This window comes from Lycorma delicatula, chromosome 11 (assembly GCF_047948215.1).
Source record: "Lycorma delicatula isolate Av1 chromosome 11, ASM4794821v1, whole genome shotgun sequence".
NCBI lineage: Eukaryota > Metazoa > Arthropoda > Insecta > Hemiptera > Fulgoridae > Lycorma > Lycorma delicatula.
Window position 1 is genome coordinate 51,678,941 of NC_134465.1, and position 27,837 is coordinate 51,706,777.

Genomic DNA, 27,837 nt, shown 5'->3' on the forward strand with positions numbered 1-27,837 from the left:
AACGATCCGTTCGATAAAAGAAAAAAAGAGCAGCAAGGACTTTTTTCCAGGCTCTGCCATTAGTAGGGAGTTATAAATTCTCCCGCTATCCTTGCATTCCGTTCCGTTTCGTTCTAAGAAGTAAGATTATAATAAGCAATTAGTAATGTCGTTCCTGGACACAGTAAAGGCATATGATAGCTGGATAGGGAAGTTGTGTGGCAATTGCTAGAAAAAAGAAATGAGGATAAAGCAAACATCCAGACGGTTAAAGTTATGTGCGAGAGGAGCAAGAGTTGCGTCAGGACAAGATTAAGAAGATTGGTTTGAGATAGATAATGGATTGAGACAAGGAACTGTGATACTTCCACTTTTGTTTATATTAACTGAAGTTAAAAGGATAAAATAAAGATAAAAAGGAAATACCAAAAGGAACGAGCAAATTGTTATTTACCGACGATCTTATTATGCAGAGGGGAGTCAGACGGTTGTAGATTGTGCAATAAATGTATGGAGTGAAGAAATTGAGAAATATGGCATGCAGTTTAGTGTTGAGAAGAGTAAAGTGGATTGTACAAGATAATAAGTATGAATGGTAGAAAAATAGAAAGTGTGTACTTATCTGGGAACAGTTTTTTCTGAGGGTAGGAGAACGGTTAAAGAGATAAGTATAAGAGTACAAAAGGCAGGTGGATTTTATTTTAGAGTGTAAGATGTCTGGTCTGGAACAGGGAGTAATGACTACACTTTGTACAAATTCTTATCTACGCGGCAGAAACCTGGACAGGTAGCAGAAAGATGGAGGGTCGAGTACAAGCAGCAGAAATGAAATTCAAGAGAAGCACGGTAGGGAAGACAAGAAGGGATAGGGTAAGGAGAAGTGTGATTAGAGAGGAACTGAAATTTGAAAGGCCTTGTCGAGTCAATTGGAACATCAAAGCTCAAGTAGTTTGGACATAAAGATGAATGAGGAAAGATTACCAAAATGGACGCTGCATACATGTAGAAGACCCGTAATCCAAGAATGTAATGGGATAAATATGGTGATGGAGGAGGTGCGCAAGAGATCTGGTGAGAGTAATGAAAGAAAGATGGTCCTTGGATCGTGGCAGATGCGAGGAATTTTGTAGAAGGCCCAACTCGAAGAAACTTGAATTAAAGGGAACTGAAAATGTAAGTTTCGTTGTTTGATCCAAGATGAAATTTCTGAGTTATTTTTTTGGGTCCTAGGATTTTTCTTAATTTTATTTCTTTCTTCTTTCTTTCGTAGTTCTTCGATTAAGTTTATTTTTTTTATTAATGATCAAAAACGTTTTTCTACGTATAATTTTTGTGTTTGACGTCTTAAGTGTGATTTTTTAGTTGTATTCTTTAAGGGTCAATTTATGATGTGTTTTACCATTACTAGTTTTTCCTTTTTCATGATCAGTTGTTGTAATCCATTCCCAATTTAAAGGTATTTTGGTTCTTTTCTTAGTATTTTCTTTCTATTTTTTAGATTACTTTTTTTTATTTTTTGGAGGGTTATTGAGGGGATTGAGGTTTAGCTCTTGCCCCAAATTAAAACATTCTCACCCTGATCAAAAATAGTGACCAAGTCAGAAGACTGGTCTTGTCAACACAGATTATCCAGAAAACAAACTTCTTGTAGAATATTAAAACCCTGTAAGAAGCACAGGATGACAAAAGGTGTACAGGACCCCCCTGTTTTTACAAACCAGTTCGAAAGAAATGTTGTCAAATCTATCAAAAAAACTTCACGGTCATACAAAAAAAAATTCAATAAAAAAAGAACAATACAATAGTCATTGTATTGAGTATACGGAATGTGCAATAAAAGTATTTATGAAGTAATTTTCAATTTATATTAATTTTATTTAAATTATAATCTGTTAGATAATCTAACTTTATTATTATATAAATAATAATAAGTAGGAATTAAAAAATTTAACAATAAACTAATAGAATTCTTATTAAATATCATAACGTTAAGAACTATTCTTCAGATTAAACTTCCGTAAAATGAATTTTACGCCTACAATAAAACATTAATTTATATTTTGACGGCCAATCCTAATGTAACGTTAAATTTATTCTTACATAATTTTCCTATTTTTTTATGCGTAGGTGTGTTGTCTATGTGCGAGCGCGCGAGCATGCATGCGTTTAGTATTAAATTCTATGTAAATTAATATTTCATGGAAAAAATAATGATAGTTAATGCATGGATTAGATCAGCGCTTTTCAACCTGGAGGTCGATATAACAACTTACACGTACAACTTTACACGTTAACAATAATGAAATTATCTTATTAAAAAAAATAATCATTTATTATAAACATTTTGCTTATATTTACAACTACACAAGGAGATAAATTAATGAGATAGTTGTGTTTATTTTTCAGTTAAAAGTTTCTCCATACGTGAATCAAAGTAATGAGACTTGTTCAGAATAACTTTTTATTTACTATCCAATTATATATAGACTATCACCTTTGAAATAGTTCCCTTGAGAAGCCACGCAACGCTTCAAACGGTTTTCCTGTTCTTCATAGCAGTGTTGGAATTCAGAAATCGGAATATCTTTTTAATGTTAATGTTTTAATTTTTTTAATGTTTTCTACTGTTCCAAAATGGTGTCCTTTGAGGTATTTTTTTAAAGTTGGGAACAAGAAAAACTTTCAGGGACTCAAGTCAAGTGAATAAGGTGGTTGAGAAACTACAGGAATGTTTTTCTTTGCCAAAAACTCATTAATTGAAAGTGTATTATGGCAAGGTGCATTCTCATGATGTAACATCCAGTTGTCTTTGATGGCTGATCTCACGCGAGCAACTCTTTCCCGCAGTCTCAAGAATTTATCGGTAAACATATTGATTTAGAATCTGCCCTGTAGGTAAAAACTCCTTATGGACAATGCTATTACTATCGAAGAAATGAATTAGCATAGTTTTGATTTGCTCATTTTTGCTTTTTTTGGGACGTGGTGAGTTTGAAGTGTGCCACTCCTTGCTCTGGCGTTTTGTTTCTGGGTCCAAGATTCATCACCGGTAATAACATTTTTTAGAAAATCAGAATCAGTTTCAATTCGCTGTAGAAGATCGCGGCACACTTCCACCCGGTTGTTTTTCTGTTTAACAGTGAGGTTTTTTGGGACCAATTTTTCACAAACCTTTTTCATGTCTAATTCGTTTGTCAAAATTTGATATACTGTGGTATGGTTCAAATTCAACTGTTTTGCAATCATGCTGACAGTTAATCACCGGTCGTACCGTATCAAGTCTCTGATTCGCTCAACATTGTCGTCACTTATTGACGTTAACGGTCTTTTTCAGTGTGGATCGTCCACAATTGACTTCCGGTTATCTAAAAATAATACTTTAAACCACCAAAAAACCTGGGCTTATGACAGAGCGTCATTTCCATACGTCCTTTTCAATTTTCAAAAAATTTCAGCAGTATTCTTAACGAGTTTAACACAAAACTTGATTAACTTTGTTCATATATCACTCATTTCACTCGTTAAACTCGTTTCATGAAAAATTTGTTTATGTTTCTCATAGCAAAAATAGACTAAAAATATTAATACGTAATATAAATCAGCTGTTCATATAACCACATGTTTACTAGTAATTTTACAGTATTGCCATTTGGCTGTCAAAAAAACTAGTCTCGTTACTTTATTTACAGATCTCGTATTTTAGAAACACACAAAAGCAAATTGTTTTCAAGTGATAAAAGACGATTCCGATATTTAATATTTGTCGCAACCCTTGGTAAAAACCATTTTCACGGAGGTAAGACGTGGTGAAAGAGATTAAGATTTTCAATGAGTCTGTGACTAAATTTCCGTATTCATTTCGATGAGCAAGCTAAAAGTTATCTAATCTTCAGATGTGAGTTTTTAAAATTTTTTCGACAGACATTTCGATGAGCTGGTCGTGAATCTCAACCACTAAATTAGCATCTAACAACGTTTTCCACTAAATGGATTCAGTACCCATCTCTTCAAGAAATCGAAATCATTTTTATCTTCCGAGAAATAATCCGCCAACTGAATTTTTAGCTCACGTAAATTCATTTTCATGCTATCCAAACTGTAGTGAATAATAGTGTCTAAAAGTGAGTGGAAACATGAAAATATTTGCTTTTAAGGCGAATAATCCAGATGTAAAGCTTCTTAATGAAAGCGTGAACTTTGTCTGTCATTAATAAATTGTTTTTATCACGTCGTTGTAAATTCATATTAAAGCTAACAGCAACATATACTAATTAGTCTGTAAAAATATTGAGAATGGTGTTTGTTTGTTTGTTTGTTTATCTTGAAAAAATATTGTAAAAAATATTTACAGCCTATTCTGTAATGGTCGACTTTTAATACAATAATTATTTTTACAGAAAAAGAATTTGAGATTTTCTGGCATATTTTTTATGAAAAAAACTTGCTTGTGAAGGAAGCAATGCGTCCATTCGGCCTTTGGTATAAGATACTTTAAATTTTTCAGAAATTGACGGTTCTCTCTTCTTATCGCCTTATATTTTGTTTTTTATGTTTTGGGAGTCGTGGAGCTGAAAAGGTTGAAAATCACTGGATTAGATCATACAACGTGTATCGACCTATATCATTACCATGGCTTTAAGATTTCCATTTTTTCTTCCTATTATACATAAAATATTCTTTATAATGATTTAACGATTGATCGAACAATCATTTATTTTAGTCAGACTTACGCTCTCACAGTTACTATATGAATAAATTTTGTAGCGTGTAAAAAATGCATGCCGATCGAGATTCAAACCCGGGACCCCGGATGAAAGGCCGAGAGACTACCACTCCGCCGCGGAGATCGGCAATAATAATTTTTTTGTTTTCATAAATTGTACAATACTATTAATTTGAATACAAATTAAATCACACTGTACTACATAAGAAATACAATGAAAAATATATTTATATTCTTAAAGGAGTTCCAAATGTGTGGTGGGGTCTCCCAGGGCTCTGTTCTGGGCCCTATTCTATGGGATATATCATTGACGAACTCTTTGGGCTGTAGTTCAGAGGAGATACGTCTGCCTCATAGCGTATGCGGATGACCTAGCCCTGCTAGCTGTGTGACGTACCGATCGCGAAGTTGAACAAGTAGCTACTGAGACAGTCAACAAGTTAGTGGTTGGCTCAAGGAAAGAGGCATGAAACTTGAGCCTAAGAAAAATACAATTGTCACCATGATAGGTGAGTAGATATTGGAGAGACATACACAAGATCTTTTACAAGAAGCCAAACGAAAACCTCACATGGGAGTCAGATCGGGTGACCTTGGAAGCCATCGAAAAAATAAGCTCTGTCATCGAATCCGTCCGACCGATCCAGCAGTCGGGGAAAATCATTCAACCGATCCCGTACAGAGTAAAATTCTTTCAGATCCCAATAAAATTCTCTGGTCCATCTTACAGTAGAAAGAGCCATGTACACAGCATACACAAATGTGCAAATCCTTTTATGCCTAAGTGAGCCTAAAAGAGCGAAACGTAAAAGAGCGAAACGAAAAAGAGGGAAACGTAAAAAAAGCAAAGTGAAGCGAAAGATAAAAAAAAAAGTGAAGGGAAACGTAAAAAAAAAAGTGAAGGGAAACGTAAAAAAAAGCAAAGTGAAGCGAAACGTAAAAAAGCAAAGTGAAAGAAAGAGCGAAATGTAAAAAGAAGCGAAGCTAAACGTAAAAAAGCGAAGCGAAAGAAAGAGCTAAACGTAAAAAAGCGAAGCAAAAGAAAGAGCGAAACGTAAAAAAGCGAAGCAAAAAAAAAGGGCGAAACGTAAAAAAGCGAAGCGAAAGAAAGAGCGAAACGTAAAAAAGCGAAGCGAAAGAAAGAGAGAAACGTAAAAAAGCGAAGCGAAAGAAAGAGCGAAACGTAAAAAAGCGAAGCAAAAGAAAGAGCGAAACGTAAAAAATCGAAGCGAAAGAAAGAGCGAAACGTAAAAAAGCGAAGCGAAATAAAGAGGTCTTTTGTGAACGAAACTTAAAAAAGTGATACAAAAAAAAAAGAGCGAAACGAAGAGAAACGAAACGTAAAAAGAAGCAAAGCGAAACGTAAAAAAAAGCGAAGCAAAGAGAAACGTAAAAAAAGCGAAGCAAAGAGAAACGTAAAAAAGCGAAGCAAAGAGAAACGTAAAAATAGCGAAGCAAAGAGAAACGTAAAGAAAAATCGAAGCGAAAGAAAGAGCGAAACGTAAAAAAGCGAAGTGAAATGTGAAAGAGCGAAGCGAAAAAAAGAGCTCTTTTGAGTGCGAAATGTAAAAAAGAGAAGCGAAGCGAAACGTAAAAAAGAAGCGAAACGAAATGTAAAAAAGAAGCGAAGTGAAACGTAATAAAAAGAAGCGAAACGAAACGTAAAAAAGAAAAGCGAAACGTAAAAAAGCGAAAAATTTTATATACAGATTGATGATCTTTCAGATCCCAATAAAATTCTCTGGTCCATCTTACAGTAGAAAGAGCCATGTACTCAGCATACACAAATGTGCAAATCCTGTTATGCCTAATTGAGCGAAAAAGAGCGAAACGTAAAGAAACCGAAACTTAAAAACGCGAAGCAACAGAAAGAGCGAAGTGAAAGAGAGCGAAACTTAAAAAAGCGAAGCGAAACGTAAAAAGAGCGAAACGTAAAAGAGGGAAACGTAAAAAAAGCAAATTGAAGCGAAACGTAAAAAAAAGCAAAGTGAAGCGAAACATTAAAAAAATACAAAGTGAAGCAAAACGTAAAAAAAAGCAAAGTGAAGTGAAACGTAAAAAAAAGCAAAGTGAAAGAAAGAGCGAAATGAAGCGAAGCGAAATGTAAAAAGAAGCGAAGCTAAACGTAAAAAAGCGAAGAGAAACGTGAAAGAGCGAAGCGAAAAAAAGAGTTCTTTGGAGTGCGAAATGTAAAAAAGAGAAGCGAAGCGAAACGTAAAAAAGAAAAGCGAAGCTAAACGTAAAAAAGAGAAGCGAAGCGAAACGTAAAAAAGAAAAGCGAAGCTAAACGTAAAAAAGAGAAGCGAAGCGAAACGTAAAAAAGAGAAGCGAAGCCAAACATAAAAAAGTAGCGAAGTGAAACGTAATAAAAAGAAGCGAAACGAAAGAAAGAGCGAAACGTAAAAAAGCGAAACATTTTATATACAGATGGATGATCTTTCAGATTCCAATAAAATTCTCTGGTCCATCTTACAGTAGAAAGAGCCATGTACACAGCATATACAAATTTGCAAATCCTGTTATGCCTAATTGAGCGAAAAGGAGCGAAACGTAAAAAAACCGAAACTTAAAAAAGCGAAGCAACAGAAAGAGCGAAGTGAAAGAGAGCAAAACTTAGAAAAGCGAAGCAACAGAAAGAGCGAAGTGAAAGAGAGTGAAACTTAAAAAAGCGAAGCGATACGTAAAACAGCGAAGTGAAACGTAAAAAGAAACAAAGCGAAACGTAAAAAGAAGCAAAGCGAAACGTAAAAAGAAGCGAAGCGAAACGTAAAAAGAAACGAAACGAAACATAAAAAGGCAAGGCGAAGCGAAACGAAGCGAAACAATAAAAAAGGCAAGGCGAAACGAAACGAAACGAAATAAAAAGGCAAAGCGAAGCGAAACTAAGTGAAACATAAAAAGGCAAAGCGACGCGAAACGAAGCGAAACATAAAAAAGGCAAAGCGAAGCGAAACGAAGCGAAGCATAAAAAGCAAAGCGAAGCGAAACATAAAAAGGCAAAGCGAAGCGAAACGTAAAAAAACGTAGCGAAACGAAGCGAAGCGAAACGTAAAAAAATAAAGCAAAGCGAAGCGAAACGTAAAAAAAGCGAATCGAAACATAAAAAAGCAAAGCGAAGCATAACGTAAAAAAGCGAAGCTAATCGAAACGTAATAAAGCGAAGCGAAGCATAACGTAAAAAAGCGAAGCGAAGCATAACGTAAAAAAGCGAAGCTAATCGAAACGTAATAAAGCGAAGCGAATCGTAACGTAAAAAAGAGAAGCGAAGCGAAAGAAAGAGCAAAACGTAAAAAAGTGAATAATTTTATATACAGATTTATCATGAAGTTTTCTACTCATATATTCTGAAATGCTTCGTTTGCGAGTTACGGCTAGTGAAAGATTTCGCTTAGATTTCAACTAACCCGGTGAAATGAGGTCGTACTGAAATTTTTAGAACGTTAATTAAGGGGAAAATTACGGATTTTTCTTATCGTTTTTTACTTTAAAAATCGAATACAATAGGTCCCAAAACCCTACTGCAGTAGAGTTAAAAATATTTATTTAACAATAATTTTTTTTTTAAATGGATAACAAACACAAGAAAACTTGTAGAGAATTTAAATCTGAAAAAAAAAATAAGGTAGAAAAAATAAAATTTTATGTACAAACAGCTCACTAGACCAAAGTGCATTTATACGTACTATGTACCGCCATTTTAAATACATTTCATAACACGCTTCTGTACTGCTTTTTGTTGCTCTTTTCAGTTCTTCAGGGCTGTCCTTAAGAATAAATTTTTGTTTTGTATACAATATTTATCATCCATCACTAGACGCAAAAATTTAAAGGTGTCAGATCAGGCATTGGTACTGCCGATACGTTATGGGATTTATTTTATCTCATTTTTCAGATCAAAAATCATAAGCAAGAACTAATTAATTAACGTCTTAGAAACTTTAGTACGACCACATTTCATCCGGGTAGCAGAAATCCGAGCGAAATATTTTCGCTAGCCCGTAACTCGCAAACGAATCGTTTTAGAATAAATGTTTATATGAACTTAAGTAGAATAGGAGAACTTCGTGATGTAAGTTTTATAAGTATAAAATTACTTCTTTAACTATTTAATTACAGTAGTTTAATATCATTTTTCCTTTAATTTCATTTTTATCTGTTTTTCATTACCATTAATTAATGAACATTACTTAATACCTTGTTATTTATTTTATCTTATAACATTTTTTTTTTATTACATTATAATTTATGTAGTTATTTTTCAATAGCTTTTACTTTTATGGAGCTCAATTTTTTTACTTTAAACATTTTTTATTATTATTATTTGTACTCTCTTAACTGCTTGTTATATACACAGTGATTCAAAAGAATGTAACAAACATTCAGGATATGTTTTATTCATGAAAATAAATAAGAAATTTCATATAAACATTTCGTTATAGAGTATCGGCTGAAAAAACATTTCGCCCAGTTTTTCCCTTCGGTAAAATTAAAACAGATTCAAACCCAAATTAAGAGGTAAATTTATTGATTTTATATGAAATTAGACCATAAATATATTTTTAGTAGTTTTTGAGAAGTATTTGTTAAAAGAAAAACGGTTGAAGTAGAAAAACACACAATTTTATGTTTGGCGTAAAATAACTTGTAAAATTTATAACTTTTAGGAAATTTGATTCTGAGTAAAACTATGAATAAAGTCAACAAAAACTAAATACCAACTAAGAGTTTCAAAGTTAATTAAAACAAAATATATCAGATTTTAAATAGGTAAACGAAACAAAATTCTCAATATTAAAAAACAAATTCCAAGTACTTTAGAAAAATAAACAAAAATTAAAAAAAATATATTAAAAATTACTTAAAAAAAGTGTGAAATAAATTTTTTCAAACGAGTTTAGATTAAACTAATATTTAATAGCTTTAAATAAGTTAAAGCTATTAAATATTAATTTAATTTAAACTTGTTTGAGATAATTTATTTCTTAAGTTGGTAATACTTGTTCCAACAATTACATTTTGTTATTTTTATAAAATATTTAATTTTTTGGTTTTTTAATATCAAAAATGTTGTTAAAATTTTTAATATTTCAGTCATTTAACTGGTTTGATGCAGCTCTCCAAGATTCCCTATCTACTGCTAGTCTTTCCATTTCGGTATATCCCCTACATCCTACATCCCTAAGATTGTTTTACATATTCCAAACGTTGCCTGCCTACACAATTTCTCCCATGTATCTGTCCTTCAAAGCCTATTCCAGGATTTGGCCTATAAGTTCTTGTCTCCTTTTTGGTAAATTTTTCCAAAATTTCATCAATTTGCCGCAACACCTCTTCATTTGTCACTTTATCCACCCATCTGATTTTTAACATTCTCCTATAGCCCCACATTTCAAAAACTTCTGATCTTTTCTTCTCAGGTTCGTCCAAGTTTCACTTCCATATAAAGCTAACTCCAATTTTATTTAATACCTAGTTAAAATCTGCCGTAATTTGATAAGTTTTGTTTTTAACACTCTTCAAATTTATTTTTTTTGTCTTCAGACTGGTTTGATGCAGCTCTCGAATATTCCCTGTCTAGTGCTAGTCGTTTAATTTCGGTATACCCCCTACATCCTACATCCCTAACAATTTTCCCCTTTTACCTGTCCCTTCAATATTAAAACGACTATTCCAGGATGCCTTAATATGAGGCCTATAAGTCTGTCTCTTCTTTTATTTTAACTATATTTTTCCAAATGCTTCTTTCTTCATCGATTTGCCGCAACACATCTTCATTTGTCACTTTATCCACCCGTCTGATTTTTAACATTCTCCTACATCAACACATTTCAAAAGCTTCTAATCTTTTCTTCTCGAGTACTCCGATCGTCCAAGTTTCACTTCCATATAAAGCTATGCTCAAAATATATACTTTCAAAAATCTTTTCCTGACGTTTAAATTAATTTTTGATGTAAACAAATTATATTTCTGATTGAAGGCTCGTTTCGCCTGTGCTATTCGGCATTTTATATCGCTCCATAATCTTTTCACTTCCTATTTTTACATTCAGTGGTCAATATTCGTTATTTCTTATGTTTGTATTTAATTTCTGTGAATTTTATATATACCATTATTCTGAGAATTAAAATTCGTCAAAAATTTGGTTTAAATATTTTGTCTTTTACCCCAGATTTCTCGAGAACTACTAAAAATACAGTTCTAGAAGTTTTCATATACAGGTCAGTTTTCATGTAAAATTACTAAATTCAACACTTAAATTGGGTCCAAAGAATTACAGTCTGGGTTAATTTTACCGAAGGCGAAAAAAATCAGGGTGAAAATTTCCTCCAGCTAACGAAGCGTTTCCGAACCTATATTTATATGAACTTTCTTTATTTTCACCAGCAGTACATAACCCTGAAAATTGTTACATTCTTTTTTGAATTACCGTAGAACTTGGCTATACCGAAAAATTTATGAATAGCTTCCAATTCCTACTCGCATCAACGAGTTGTTAATCTATCTTCAGGAATTTCTTATAAGATGTTAATTCAAAATTCATATATCATATGTATAAATATTTAAATTAAAATTTTTACGTTCATAATAGTCGGTAATCAAGAAATAAAAAATAATTTATACGTCAATAAAACCAACGTCATGTCCGTGAAGATGTTTACGACTATTATCGTGTATACTACATACTATAATCTTATGCTATAATAGTTACGACTAATAAAATAGTCGTAAACATCTTACGACTATTAATTCACTAGCCGTAATTACGGATAGCCGCAACTCTACGTAGTTGGTAATCCATCAAAAATTTTCAAATGTATTTCAAAGTACTTTCGTAGTTGCAAATCCATTATCAGGGATTGATTATAATTAATATTAATTAGCATCAGGGATAATACAGTCAATAATATTAGTTTCTATGTCCCGTACATCTATTCTACAAGACACCGTCTGTTTAAGTACGAGTATTCTCCTCTTACAGGATAAATACTTTATTTATCCTGTAATAAATAAGTTACTACTGATTAATTAGTCCAACTAACGGGCCCGGTAATGCTTCGTTATTGCTTAATTTGAGTATATTTGACAAATTGCATTAAGAATGGCGCATATAATAAATAAGCAAAAATAGCAAAAAATAAAAAAGCAAAGAGCAAAGCCAAAAAAGCGCAAAAAATGCGAAGGAAAAAAGCAAAAGGCAAAAAGGCAAAAGGGAAAAAAGGGGGGAAAGGTAAAAAAAGGGCAAAAAAAGCAAAAAAAGGCAAAAAGGCAAAAAAAAGCATAAAAAAGCAGCCCTTATGGGTTGAAAAAATGACCCTTATGGGCCCTTTTGAGTCTGCCTTATGATTTGACATGTATTTTAAATGTTGGATTTTTATAATTGTAATTTATTAGATTCGATGCAGCAAACGAAGACATTTGAAAGCATATTTTCGTTTATGTTAATTATGAAATGTTTCGATTGTGTTGTAATACCTGCAACCAATGAGAATAACGGTTCGGATGGTGGATTCAATATTGGCTATTTAACTTTACGATATTAACATCTTTCAAGTGCTTCATTTTACTTTCCCGTCAAGATAGCATAGCTATAGTTCTAGTAATCTGTCCGACAAGCAATTTTTACAGGATCTTGACGTTTTGATGCCTAATAACCGGATGGATATTTTCTAGTTGTTAATGTTGGTGTTCGGTGTTGGCCTCTAAATCACCTTATTTCTTCAGAATTACTCGACCGATTACGACCAAACTTGGTCAGATTACTTTATGGGGCTCTGATGCCATTAAATCTTCAACTTAAAAGGTCAAGGGGTTAGGCTGTAGAGCAAGGTCACCCTCAATATTTCGAAATTTCTGTTAATTAAGGTCATATTATTTTTCTTTTTAAAAAAAATAAATATTTGTAAAAAAAAACTTTGTAAAATCGTATCCACACCTCAAAAAATACTCTTTCAAACTACTACTATGTTGTGACGTTGTAAAGTGTATAACTGTTTGGCTGGGTCTTGAACTCGATCGCCCGGTTGAGTCAGTACCTGGTGCGTTAAGCCTTGCGTTTACACCAGTCTGCCGTTAACACGAGCGAAATTTGTTCTATGTAATTTGTGAAATTACATTAATTTAGTCAGTGCCGACCGTCGCAGCTAGTCCCGCCACACATACAAATTAAAACACTGTGCGTGCGCGCGCTTTAGGTAGAATCATTGTATTAAATAAACGAAAAAATATTATACTTAAATAAAATTATAAATATTTTAAATTAAGCTTTAATGTTTTACAATATAAGCAAATTTTATTTTTACTTTTAACTATAACCAATGGATGCAAGCTACATTCAGTTTCAAAGTGCAATACGATCAAGTAATGCAATCTATCATTATCACGTTCTTTTGTTAATCCTGTAGCCCTTAACTGACATATGTAATCTCTTTCCTTCACTTTGTTGGGCCACTTTGTTATCTGTTTCGTTTCTTCTCTTGGCTCGAATTGTATGTTGCATTATCTCGCAATTATATGAACATTTGCGTTTACATTTTTGTAACTTACGAACACAATGACTTCATCGATCGCATATGTATACAGATATAAAATGCAACCCAACCTTATATTGGTAGGTATTGAAATAAAAAAAAGCATGTGTAAATGTAAATGTAATTTTTATTATTACCATCCATTACCATACATTTAGAGTAAATGTTGGAAGCGGCCGCCATCTTCTTGAATACAAGCTTCAATTCTTTTTACAGCGTTACTTGCAACTTTTTTCAAAGTTTGTGGCTGGATATTTAATACAGCTTGTTCAATATTGACTTTCAATTGTTTAAGTGTTCGTGGTTTGTTGCTGTAGGCTTTTTATTTGAAGTAACCCCATAGAAAAAAATCCGCCGCAGTCAAATCTGGAAATCTTGGTGGCCAAAAGCCTCGACGATTACACGATTACCAAAGAATTCCTCGACGAAATCAGAAGTTGAACCTGCGTAGTGCGATGTCGCACCGTCATGTTGTAGCCGGCAGTGTCTGTCTTCCTCTTCCAAGAGTGCGATGAACTGAAATAAAATATCCTGATATCGTTCTGCATTAATGGTGTACTCAAAAAAAATAGGACCGATTATTTTCTTCCGCAATATCGTGCACCACACCCACAATTTCTGCTGGTGTAATTGTTTTTCGTGATAAATTATTTATTGAGAAATATATATATATATATATATATATGTGTGTGTATATATGTGTATTTATATTCACATATATACACATGTATATATGAAAATATAAATACTGAAATCCGTACATACTTATTGTACCTACTAGACATGGAATGGAATGGAATGCAAAGTTGGCGGGAGTTTATTTCCCCCTACGTATCGCAGAACCTGGACAGAGTCCCTTGCTGCTGGATGATTCTAATCGGGCGTGTTTTTAAAAGGGTTATTTGAAATGGCGGGTATAATTTTTCAAGTTTTGTTTATTATTTTGTGATTTTAAGACGGATTTAGTTGCATTCCAATCCGTTGTTGAACCAGCGTTATCGAACCCATTTTATGGGCCGACCGCGGAAGGCTAGGCTTATAAAGGCTGTCCTCCCGACGTAATTCCCCTTCAGACCGTCCACTGAAGTCCTTTCGGTGCTAACGCTTAATAGGCTAGCAGGAATACGCCACAACGGGGCACTAACTGTCAGGAGGGAGCAATGCGACCCCTACTCCGGAGGAGTCGCAATTGCTGGTTTATTTTATTTAACTAGTAAGTTTTAAAGGAGAGGTTGTGTAGAAGTTCTACATCCACTTCTGTTATGGCTGCCTTCCAGGACGCATCTCTGCTGGGCTCTGTTCCGGACTCCAGTCCGTGATGTTGGGGCGAGTAGAGGGTCTTCCTTCTTCTTCATCTTCTTCTGCTTCCTCTTCTTCTTCCGGTGACTTCTTCATTCTTCTTTGGCCTGCACTTTCCGAGAATTTGTAGTAACCGAAGTTACATACCGTTAACTTAAAATTCCCGAGGCCCAGAAGGGCTGAACGGGGGAAAGTGCAGGTTTCTTCCTTCTTCCGTGCTGTCAGTAGCTGCTGGGCAGGTGGCTGCTGGGCAGGTGGCCCTACTAGACACATCTGTTTACTTTTTTTGTAACATTTTCTTCTAAGTTTTCGTCGGTTTTGTTGTTAATAAAAGTCGACATGTTTAAAATTTCATTTATTTTTTGTTGACATTATTTACATCAATTTTCTTCTTATAATTAAATTCTCTACAATTTATGTTGAAAAAATGTATGATTTATTGCCAATTTAACAACGTTATTGTACGTCAAACGTAAAATAATGTGTTTTTTGACCCTATTTTGGCGTTTTACATGGGATATCTTAGAAACTAAAAGAGATACAGTTCTGGGACCTATTTTTTCGATTTTCCAGCTCAAGAACCATAAGAAACAATTGAATTTGCCCCTTAATTAACCTTTCCAGAATTTCAGAAAGCCTTAATTTACCCAGAGGAACTGAAACTCGGGCGAAATCTTTCACTCTGTATAACTCGCTAACGAAGTGTTTTCGGACCTATGTTTATATGAACTTTTTTTTTTATTTTTAGCCTCTAGAATGAATTGTCAAAGTATTGCCTTATCCTTCTGAATCATTCTGTATAATAAAATGATATCTACGGTTTTGATTGTTTAACTGGAAATTCTCTTTAATAACTCGAATTTTGGTATAATGGGTACAGTAATCTACTGTACTGAAATGATAAATCGATCGAACTAATGAAATTAGCTTAACTACTACTTATGTATTCCCAAAACGGTTGACTATAAACTCATAAAACTCGTAAAAGTGTTCGTTTACGAAAGTTTTAACTTTCATAAACGAACACTTTTTAAACACTTGTTAAAATTTAGCCCTGATCTAACAAGAGGTTACGGCCGTACCTAAAATAATTTTTTTTTTAATTTAGCTTCGTATTTTTGAATTGGTTTCACTATTAAGGACAAAATTATGTCTGTGCATGAGATCTTAATTATGTTTTGGGTCCCACAGAGAGCGTAATTAAAGCATTTGGCTGATGTTTCATAATCATCCACACAAAAAAACAAAAATCTGATGTGGACACCACATGACTTCCTTGTACACATACATATGTGTATATATAAAAATATATATATATATATATATATATATATATATATATATAGAATTTCTAATCATGTAAAATGTATATATATTTATCCTACCCTACTGAAGGACGTGCGACTCTGTCTTAAGTTATGCGCCATGCCTCTAATGATGGTATCCCAAAGGAATCTCCCCACCGGGACTCTTGTCTTTACGCCACGCCTCAAGTGAGAAACCCCAAAGGGATCCCCCACCGGGATTACGGTCTAATTTAACGGTCTTACTTGATTACTTGAATATTATTCAAGCTGATTACTTGACTTGATTATTTGAAGGCTAGATGCTAGATTACAGATTACTTAAAGAGTTTAGATTTTATCTTAACCGATATAATTTTTGTAATTCACAGGGATCTTAACTACTACTATATTACTTTATATAATAAATATACGACAAATGAAATAATTTTTGTTTTGTTTAATATCATAGTCAAGTTACAAAACTAGTTATCCTTGTTGAAAATTATGAATGTTTCTATGATTAAATTATTAAAAAACCTGCATAATTGCGTAAATACCTTTCATTTTTTAAATAACGTAAACTCCTCAAATTTTTTTTATTATTTTATTGTAAGTTTAAAATTTAAAGCAGGATTTAAAAATTAAAGAACAGTTATCTTTTATATTCTCAATTTGTTAACGGAATTTGTTATTGTTAAACTTATTTAAAAAAACCTTTCCAATGTGTTGAATACATTAAAGGCATCCTGGAATAGTCGCTTTAATATTGGAAGGACAGGTAGGAGGGAAAAATTGTGTAGGCAGGCCACGTTTGGAATATGTAAAACAAATTGTTAGGGATGTAGGATGTAGGGGGTGTACTGAAATGAAACGACTAGCACTAGATAGGGAATCTTGGAGAGCTGCATCAAACCAATCAAATGACAGAAGACAAAAAAAAAAAACATTAAACCTATTTGTTATTTACTTTACTGATTTAACTATCTTTTTTTAGAGAAAAAATGTTTAGTAAAACAGTGGTAATCCTTTATACAAATGATTATTCAGATTATCCTTTAAAACATTATTCGGATCTGATTGACAGAATATTCGGATTAACACATTCGGATTAAAAGATTTGGATTAAGAGGGTTCCGTTTACAAAGTATTAAATTCTCTACAAGTTTTGATAAATTTAACGCATTTATTAGTAGTTATTTAACATTTATTAGTAGTTTTAGACAACAAATTTTTCTGGTTAACCGACGTAAACCAGAAAAGACTGAAGATATGGTTCTGGTAGCAGTTTTATTCAATTTATCAGGTAAAAATAATAGAAATCAAATTTATTTATTCCTTAATTTGGGTTCCTAGAATTTCAGTATTTAGAAATCCTTTAGGCCGATCTGCTTGCTCAGTTATGTAGGTAAGCTTTTTGAGAGGGTGCTGGTTAACAGACTCAACCAAGAGCTGGAGGCAACTGACGGTCTTAGCGACCTCCAATTTGGCTTCCATAAGGGCAGGTCGTCAGCTATAGATATATCTAGAGTCATGATCAACTTCCGGGATGCCAGATCGGGCTCAAGACATATGCGTTTTATTCTGGCGGTGATCCTGTTTGATGTAAAAAACAGGATTAACAGTGTAACGTGGAGCACGATTTTCTGAGCACTGAAGAGACACAAGGAGGATAATCCAGTGTTACTTCTCCCAAGATCAGCAACGGATATTTCCCTAGAGAGAGAGAGGTATGATCAGGATGAAACATATGGTATGGATCAGGATCCTCAAGTAATTTCTTTGGTGATACGAAAGGAGGAGGTGGTGATATGAATGGAGAAGGAGATGGTGATACGAATGGGGGGGGGTGATACCAAAGGAGGGGTGGTGATACAAAAGGAGTGGTGGTGATACAAAAGGAGAGGTGGTGATACAAAAGGAGGGATGGTGATACAAAAAGAGCGGTGGTGATACGAAAGGAGGGGTGGTGAAATTAGCTTGCAGTTTTACATGTAAACAATAATGAAATCATTTGAGAAAAAAATTATAATAAAAAACTGGTTTCCATCCAATGAGGCAAAACCATAATTTGAATATGGCTCACTTGTTTGTTCACATTATCCATTTTGCATAGAATCTGATTGAAAAAAAAAATTACATGGTTTGACCACATGCTAAAAAACACTGATTATTTTTAATGAAACTAAGCTTTTAAAAAACTTAAAAAGGCACCAGATGCGCACCTAGTATTCGAAATAAACCTACACTCATTCTGCAACCCCTTTTGCCTCTTTTATACTGCTGAGAGTACATGTTGAAATGAATCATATGCATATTTGAACGTGATGCTCACCTAGCATTAGAAATAAACTGACATTGATTCTGCAACCCCTTATTGCCTCTTTTATACTGCTGAGAGCACATGTTGAAATGATCATATGCATATTTGAGCGTGATGCTTTCACAGCAATATTATGTAAGCAGATCAAATTACAAGGAGCATATACATATCAAGTAAATTGCTCACATTTGTACATTTCATACATGCATGGTCATACCCGTCACTAATATTCATTATACATTTTTTTTTTACATTTTGAGGGTCATGGATCTTGTTTTACCTCCAGGACCACTATTAGGTATTGCTTCAGAGGATAAGATGAATGATTAAGTAGTTTGTAAAAATACTATGCCTGACCGGGACTCGAACACAGGACCTCCAGATAGACAAAGATGCTACAACCCACACCACAGAGGGTTATGGATCTAAAAAGGTTGAGACAATGGTCTAGAATATAAACCATCTATGTTCCTCATTTGAAGTACATCATTCAAAGTACATAATTCAAAGTACGTAATTATTCATTACTCTTTCCTTTCAGTTTAACTGCAATGTTCAACTGAATTTCAAAAGGCCTACATTTAATTCTGTGAAGGCCTGTTGACCGAAATTGAGAATTAGTTTAAGAGAATAAGTACAATATGGACTTCATCACTAACTTCAAAGAGAATACCCTTTAAAATGTTTGATGTAATAATTTTCTCCTTTACCTTCTGCATTCCCACATAGTTTGCAAATATATTCGGCTTGTCTTCAGGAGGAGGCTTGTCTTCAGGAGGATAGAAGTGCCTCCTCCTTCTCGCTCATTTAATAGTCAAGATTGCATGTGGTTCCAAGGATAAATGATGGTTTACATTCTAGATCAGTGTCTCAACCTTTTTAGATCCATGACCCTCTGTGGTGAGGGTTGTAGCATCTTTGCCTATCTGGAGGTCCTGTGTTTGAGTCCTGGTCAGGCGTAGTATTTTCACAAACTATTTATTCATCTCATCCTCTGAAGCAATACCTAATGGTGGTCCTGGAGTTAAAACAAGATCCATGACCCTCAAAATGTAAAAAAAAAAAACAAAAAGAAAGTATGCTAACAAAGTCACACAATCATTTTCCTTTCGATCATGGAGAGATGGATTTCACAACTTTTATTCTGTAGAACCTAGTATTAGATGTTCATTTCCATAATTTTTCAATAATACATGACTATTCATCAATGTTATTTGAAAATATATAACTATGTAAAATAAATTAATTTACATTGTAATATGATAATTTTAATTTATTTTTCAGATGTATGGATGAGTGATGCATTACATGAAGCATTAACCCAATATACACCCTCATCATTGTTGAATAAAAAAGAAAATTTTACTGGATGTACTAAAGATGGATTGAAATACAAACAACATCTTAAAAACCTTACTTTATGGGCTGTACAAAGTAAGTAGATTCATAAATACTGTAGATTCATAAATATTACAATAGTGTTGTTTCGGCATTCACTGACATTGTTATTGTGTCATATGAGAGTGTTGTCAAATTAACTTTTTTTTTTCTTATAAAATACCATTCATACAATGAATAGTTTTTAAATTTAGAAAGTGCAAAAAACTTAACTTGTTTTTTTAAGGTTAAGTTAAGTTGGGTTAAGTTCTTCAGAACTTAACCTAACTTCATCAGAGGCAGCCTTTTGGAGACTGAATGTTAATATAATAAATGTCATGATAGTGTTTGAATTAGGTAATGAAATTATTATGAACTCTATATAAGATTAGTTAAAAAGAAGTTTTATTTGTGTAAAATTTTGTACAATATTAGTTATAAGATTTTATAAATTTTTTTTAATTTTTTGTGTCATGTTTAAATTTAATCCTTTTTCTCTTTTATCTTCTAAATTTTTATTAATTTTTCTTTAGACACGGGTGTATTAAAATGAATTTATTTATACTGGAAACTACAGTCATCTTGATTTATTGTCACCATACGCTTTTTTTTTTATTATGAGAAATTATTTTTTCATTGTATAAAAAAATACCAACCAACCTTGAAAGGATATGTGAATCTAAATGAATTAAACGCAGAAATATTGTCACTGCTATAGAATTTGACAGTTTGTACTTATTTTAACACTGTGTTTTTATTTACTAATAAAAAAAAAATGATACTATAATCTAGCTAGTAAATTTCAATTGGTAAATAGCAACAGTAGTGTAAAATAAGTCATTTCTATTTACCAGTTGAAATTAATGGTATACTACAATATTAACTACAATACTGGTTAATTTACTACTACAATACTACAATACTACTTTATTACTACTACAATATTGGTTAATTTACAATATTTAAAAAAAATTTAAATATATAAAACAAGCCATAAATAAATTTTATAAAATAATATATCCTAATAATTATAAATAAATAATTTATATATAAATAATTTTTACATATATCATATGTGTACAAAAAAAGTTTTGTAAAAAATTAATGTTTACAGTATTCAATTATTCAAAGTAGAAGTTTTCAAGTAGAAAATATGTTTTCAAAAAACATATTTCAAGTTTTTTGATCCATTCAATTTTATTTTTTTTATGAATAATTCACCACATAAGCTCAAAGCTTGTGTGCCACAAGCATGTGGCACATTTACATTCTCTTGTAAATGTGAAAGTAACAAATTTTATAGTGAATATAAATTGGAAATTTTATAGTAAATGAAAAATGCCTGATTGGGATTCGAACCAGGACTTCCAAATGAAGGCTGAGATTCTACCACTCTTGTCACAGAGATTGGTGATGTGACTATCACTGCCACAAATCCTTTTATTATATAGAAACGCTTGGTCAATAACCTTAAGTCATCTATTGTTTTTGCATTTCATTAATATCAGAATCTCTACTATTTATTATTGAAACTAATATGGAAATCTTAAATAGAATCTAAACTACTTAATATATAATCTCTCCTATTTTGTTATTTGTCAATGATTTACCGGTTGCTTGGTAGCAAGATCAAAATTGTCTACAAAAAAAGTATCCATACTATTCTGTATACCATTTAAACTGATACATAAGTATTGCATACCAAATTAGAATGCAACTTAATGACCTTGAAGATCTCTATGACGTTAACCTTAAAGATCTTTATGAGAAAGCTGTTTGCTAAGCACATTTTATCATATTGCCTGAAGCATTTAGAAGAAATCTATGTTTAATAACACTAAAACATTTCACTGCCATAGAAGCAGTTAAATAGAAGTTTTTCACTGCTAAATTACTGCTTTTCAGGGATTATAACAACACATATATAAAGTAATTTCTCTTGGGACTAAATAGTCTCATTAAAAGAGGACATATACATGATATAATGTTCTATCTATAAGACGAGGATATATATATACATGATTTAATGTTCTATAAGATTTTAATCTCAAAGATCACCAAATCAAAACTAAAGAAATAACCAGATTTGTGCCTGGAGCAATTATACTTAAAAGCTCTGATTGTTCTTACTAGCTGGATTATCAACATTACCAATTAGATCCGTAACAAAACTGATGCAGAATGAGAAATTAATATCCAATGATTTGTGTTTTATCATTGTTCAAACCTGGTAGTACCTGCTACAACTATATGGTGTAAATATTAATTACAGTAAATGTTAATGAATTATACAGTATATGATTATTTGTTTAAATCCCCTTTAGAGATGATTGCAATGCTTAAGGCAATATGTTGTTTGCTTAAGGAATATTTTGTTTTCTCGCTTGCTTGGTGGTATGGAGAGGATTGAACGGAAATAGACACCCTGAAAAAAATTTTATTACCTCTGTCCAGGTAATGTTAATTATGACAATATAACCTGAACAACTAAAATTTACTTACTGTTCATAATCACCTTGGACATGAACTTTTTGTTTTTTGTTAATAAAATTTTTCTTTCTGTGAATGCAAATATTATTGGTGAAGGACCATGCAATTATTTCATGCAGTTTCTTTTTCTTCCAGTAGTTCTTCATTCTTTCAAACTGTTTAGCTCGTTTTTCTTAAGTTGAGAAAGGAGAAAATCTACTTAAGAAAAAATCCAAAAACCAGAATACCTTTAAGTCAAGAATTTTCTTTTTGTATTCTTTTTAATCTAGACAGTCTTTTCCTGTAATGCTGAACATTTTTAGATGTTCTTTCATCTGTTTAACATAGCCACCTTGAACTTTCTAGTTTCCAGAGTTAACTGAAAATCTGTTTAGTTTTGATTGCTTCATTCGGAGCAAGTGTCCATAGAATTTTAATTGTTTTCTTATTGTTACTTCCAGGACTTGTGTTGTTCTTGTATCATAAATCCTTAAAACTCCTTTCTAGAGCAGATTTTTTTTCTATTCTAGTTAAATTTATAATTTCTATGCCTTACAAGAAGAGTAGTTTTACAATTGTACTATAATGTCTTAATTTTGGATTTATAGAAAGGTTTTTTATGCTAAATATTTTTTATGTAATTAATTGTTCTAATATTTGTTTTAGTTAATTATGAGTTATGCTTGATATATAAAAAATATAAACTAGTTTTTTCTCTTATTTAAATGCACTATTTATGCAATTTTTTTTTTTTGTTTTTAAATTAGTACAAGGAGATCTAGTAATAAATCTGCATTCTAAGATTAATATAGAAACAATTACTTGTTTTACATATTATAGTATGTTAAAATGTAATGTGAACTACATCAATTTAGTTACGCGATTGTTTAAATTAAATTTTTTATAAGTTGTCCTTATATAAAACCTTATACTAAAAAACCAGCTTTCATCGAAAAATTTGATTTTACCTTGAATTAACATTTCATTGTCATGCTCTGTAAACTGATTAATCTTTACATTATATCTTTCAAATGACTAAAAACATCTTTATGTCTTTACATGCAGTAATACAGTTTTCTATGAAAGTGAAAGTATGCTAATCTAAAAGTATGCTAATCTAAAAGTATGCTAATTTTTGCAAATCTTCACGTTTCATGATCCTCTAGATAAAAAAAAAAATTAGCATTGAAATTTTCTAGGAATCTCCAGACTGGATGTACCAATTTGATGAAATTTAGACCTTATGGGTTCTTTATTTCAAAATTTACTCAAACCATAGATAAATTCTTTCGTTTACATTTTTCTTTCATATATTTTTATTTAATTCATGTAACTAAGATGTTTTATGGTGTTTGATCTTATTCAAAACCCCTGTTTCCTTTATGGGGGTGAAAAACTATTTTTTGTTGTTTTTGGATATTCTTGATACCAAATTAGATGATGTATGGAAGTAGATGGACAATTTCATTTAGGAATGGGGTCAAAAAAGAAGTTTTTCTTATGGTTGTTTAGTCATGAGAATATCAATAGTTAGTTATACTAATAAATAAAAATTATGAATATGATTCAGTAATACATGATAAATCAAGTACATTTATTTTACTTATTTTATTAATATATACAGTAATCACAAATAAATACAATGTATAAAAATAGTAATACAATAAGAATAATATAAGAATATCATAATGCTCTCATAGTTAAAGATAGCCACATTTATGTAACAAGAATAATCATAATGCTTATCATAATAGTCACAATTTTAAGCACATTAATAAAATACAATAAATAAATTACAATAAAATATAATAATCAATAAAATTATTTTAACAATATTCTCAATTAGTAACTGGTAGCAAACACAACTTATGCACAAGTTTTTGGAGATGACCATTACCAATTTTTAAATCAATGACAAACTAAGTGGTCAGGGCCTGGATAAACTTAAGTAATAGTTCCGAATTTCCATTGCCTTTGTGAGTAGTTCTCCTTAGAAATTAAGTCTCCAATAGACAAGATTACGCGAAGGGATTATTTCTCTGTTCAAGGTAATGAAGATAGTCCTTAGACCTTAATTTCCAGATGGATTGGATGAATTTATTGGACCTAGGCAGTTAATTTCAACTTCTTTGTAATCTGGTTCAGATAAAGACATAAGTGGACAACCAATAAGAAAATATCCAGATGATAGTGGTTCTGGGTCCCTGTGATCTGTAGAAAGGGTAAAAATTGGACGAGAATTAAGACAGGCCTCAACCTGTGTCAAAACCATATATAATTCTTAAAAGTTCAAGATTGATTGTTCTAAAACATGACATAGATGATATTTTACACATAATTGTGTTCTCCCATAAGCCACCCAAATGGGGTAAAGAGGGTGGAATAAATGACTGTTTTTATGGGTGAAAAGAGTTGAATGTTTGATTTTAGTTTTCCTATTTTAAGAATTTAAATAGGTCATATAAAATATTCTTAGAACAGAAGTTGGAATCATTATTAGAAAAGATTTGGGTAGGAATACCTCTTTGTAAAATAAACCTCTTGAGTATTGCTATGAATGACGGTACTGAGTGAGAAGTGTGAAAAGATCTATTTATGGATCTGGATCGCTGCCCGCCATAACAAATTATAAGTGGACCCTCCATAGTCTATTGCACAGAGAGAATGGATGGGAAGGTGATAACTGACCTAATTGTTGCACTTTAGTTTTTACATTAAAATGTAAAATTCATTCATTCTGGTATAATGAATGATGCATTAATTGTATACCAGAAGGTAAAAGACAAATGGTCAGCAATAATAATTTAGTTATATTCACCTTGAGTGAAGGATAATAGGAGTGTTGTGATCTGCATCCTATCTAATAGGAGTGTTGTGATCTGCATCCTATCTAATAGGAGTGTTGTAATCTGCATCCTATCTAATAGGAGTGTTGTAATCTGCATCCTATCTAATAGGAGTGTTGTAATCTGCATCCTATCTAATAGGAGTGTTGTAATCTGCATCCTATCTAATAGGAGTGTTGTAATCTGCATCCTATCTAATAGGAGTGTTGTAATGTGCATCCTATCTAATAGGAGTGTTGTAATGTGCATCCTATCTAATAGGAGTGTTGTAATCTGCATCCTATCTAATTGGAGTGTTGTAATCTGCATCCTATCTAATTGGAGTGTTGTAATCTGCATCCTATCTAATTGGAGTGTTATGATCTGCATCCTATCTAATTGGAGTGTTGTAATCTACATCCTATCTAATTGGAGTGTTGTAATCTACATCCTATCTAATAGGAGTGTTGTAATCTACATCCTATCTAATTGGAGTGTTATAATCTACACCCTATCTAATTGGAGTGTTGTAATCTACATCCCACTCGTAATAGTCCCAAGTCATCCAGAAATGGGTCAATGAAATGATTTTACTTTGGTTAGAAATAATTGGTTCTTATGTTTATTTCATCACTTAAATGTACATGAGATTTTTATGAAACAGTTGGGTTTTGATTGAATTCTCTTGTAGTTAAATGACCAGTGTGATTCATTTGGTCAGATTTAATTTAAGATTGTGAATAAATCAAAAACAATAGGTGAATATACCAGTTAGCTAATATAAAGATGAAAACTTGTGTGTAGTCAACTAAAACAATATGTACTAAAGCTGTTGATATGCCTTAATATGGATATGATTTGCCTTAAGTTAATATAAATATTTGCCAATGAGATAAAAATTGTAAGAGCCAAGGAGGACCATGCCACCAAATCAGCATCCAACATATCAAATAATTTACCTGGATTGCAGCAACCTATAGACAATATGTCAGTTGGATTTTCCAACGACTTAATATAGTGCCATTTAGCATTTGAAGTGTTTTTGAATTTCAGTACTTCTATTACTAATAAACACCTTCCAGGGAGATGAATGTTCATGAATCCAGGACAATCCTGTTGTTGAATCTGAATAAAAATTTATTTCATCAGTATGTATATTCAGAGCATTTATGTATTACGTTCACTAATAAACAAGAGAGTAGTAAACAATCAGATAATTCAAGCCTTGGTAGTGTTATTTTCTTTAAAGGAACAAGTCTTGATTTAGAATAAAGTAAATTACATAAAATTTTTTGATTAGCAAATAAAGTTCAAGTGTAGATACAACAGTCGTAACCTTTAATGGAGGCATCTGAAAATAAGTCTATTTGGGTTGAGTTAACCTCAGCGCCATTGTTGAATTTATTGGATGACTTATCTTAATTCAATTCAGTGCAACTGATGATTGTATAATTTAAACCATTGAGGTAACATTGTGGGTAATCTATCATCCCAATTCTATCATCCCAATTAATTCTAAGTTCCATAAAGATTGCATAAATATAGAAAACAATAGGACCAATAAGACCTAATGGGTCAAATACTCATGCAATAAGAGAACAATTCTTTTAGTATAAATTTTAGTATCAATAGACTGAGCAATTTGAAATATTTGTCTGTAGAATTGTTCCATAAAATGCCTAAGGTACATTAACTCATGTTCCTGGGCTAAAGGAATAGAACAATTATGCTCAGGAATAGCAATATTATTGTTGTTAGAGAACCATTGATGAAATGGAAAACCATAGCATTGGAAGTAAATTAAAAACATCAGTTTTTAGTTGCGATAGCTTCATTTAGATGGTCAGAGCCTGAAATAAAACAAATATTATTAATAGCATTACATGCTAATGGGAAATCTTTGGTTTTCATTTGATATTTAAATTAGATATCTAGTGGCTAAGTAATGTTGTAGTTGATCTAGAGATTCACGCCACAAAATGCGCATTTTAAATTAGTGTCATAAGTTAAACTAGTATTTGACAATACACATTTTCACTTGTAATTAACCCACTGGCTTTATCTAATGGTCAACAATTTGCTTCCCAAATCAGCTGATTTGGAAGTCAAGAGTTCCAGCATTCAAGTCCTAGTAAAGTAAGTTATTTTTACATGGATTTTAATACTAGATTGAGGATACCAGTGTTCAATTAAGCACACATCTCAGGAATGGTCGAAGACCATTCCTGAGACTGTACAAGACTGAGACTAAGACTGTACAAGACTACACTTCATTTACACTCATTCATCCTCTGAAGTATTATCTGAAATGTTAATTACCAGAGGCTAAGCAAGAAAAAGAAAGAAAAAGTATTGGGAATAAATCATGTTTGACAACAGGCCCAACTAATAGTGTTAAAGAGATAAACCATTACTGATTTTAGCCGAATCATTGAAGACAACTCGCATTTTAGTAGTAAGACTTGTGGGCTTAAATACTTGGTGACAAGATAAGTAATGTATATCGATTCAACAATTAATAAATTGCCAAAATTAAGTAGCAACATATGACCTAACCTTGAATATTCTTGCATAAAGGCAGAATATTTCCTTTTAAGATTATTTAGTTGCATAATCTTCATTCCACATATAAGAACCTACTTCTAGCATTAATGAAAGAATCACCTAGCCAAAGTATATCAGATTAACATGGTAATGAGGCTATAAATCTGCCTTGATTGTTCCTAGTGGTATTAAGTTGGAAGTGTGTTTCATATGCAGAAGTTTCATTAACTGAAACATCAGAATCATGTATTTTCCAAAGAATAGTTGAATGATTTGCATTGTTACTTGTAAAAAGGGATGTAATAGTATATTTAATTTTAGTAAGAAGACAACCTCTAAGAATATATCCTAGCTTAGTGTCTAATAAGGTAACCTGAATCTCAAATAAGTTTATTGAGGTTGATTTAATAAAATTTGGCTCAGATTAAAATATAAATATTATTTGATATATTAGATTTAGGATCTGCAAAGAATAGATTTCGAGGT

General features: G+C 32.1%; 1 protein-coding gene across 1 annotated transcript in view; it reads left to right on the top strand.

Moving 5' to 3' along the window:
• The window catches only part of LOC142332313 (nose resistant to fluoxetine protein 6-like), a 155,216-nt gene that overhangs the window by 72,971 nt on the left and 54,408 nt on the right, over positions 1-27,837 (top strand). The window contains exon 2 of the mRNA XM_075378676.1: positions 19,421-19,570. Within this exon, the coding sequence (XP_075234791.1) occupies positions 19,429-19,570 (142 nt within the window). The 5' untranslated portion in view covers positions 19,421-19,428. The remainder of the gene's footprint in view (positions 1-19,420; positions 19,571-27,837) is intronic.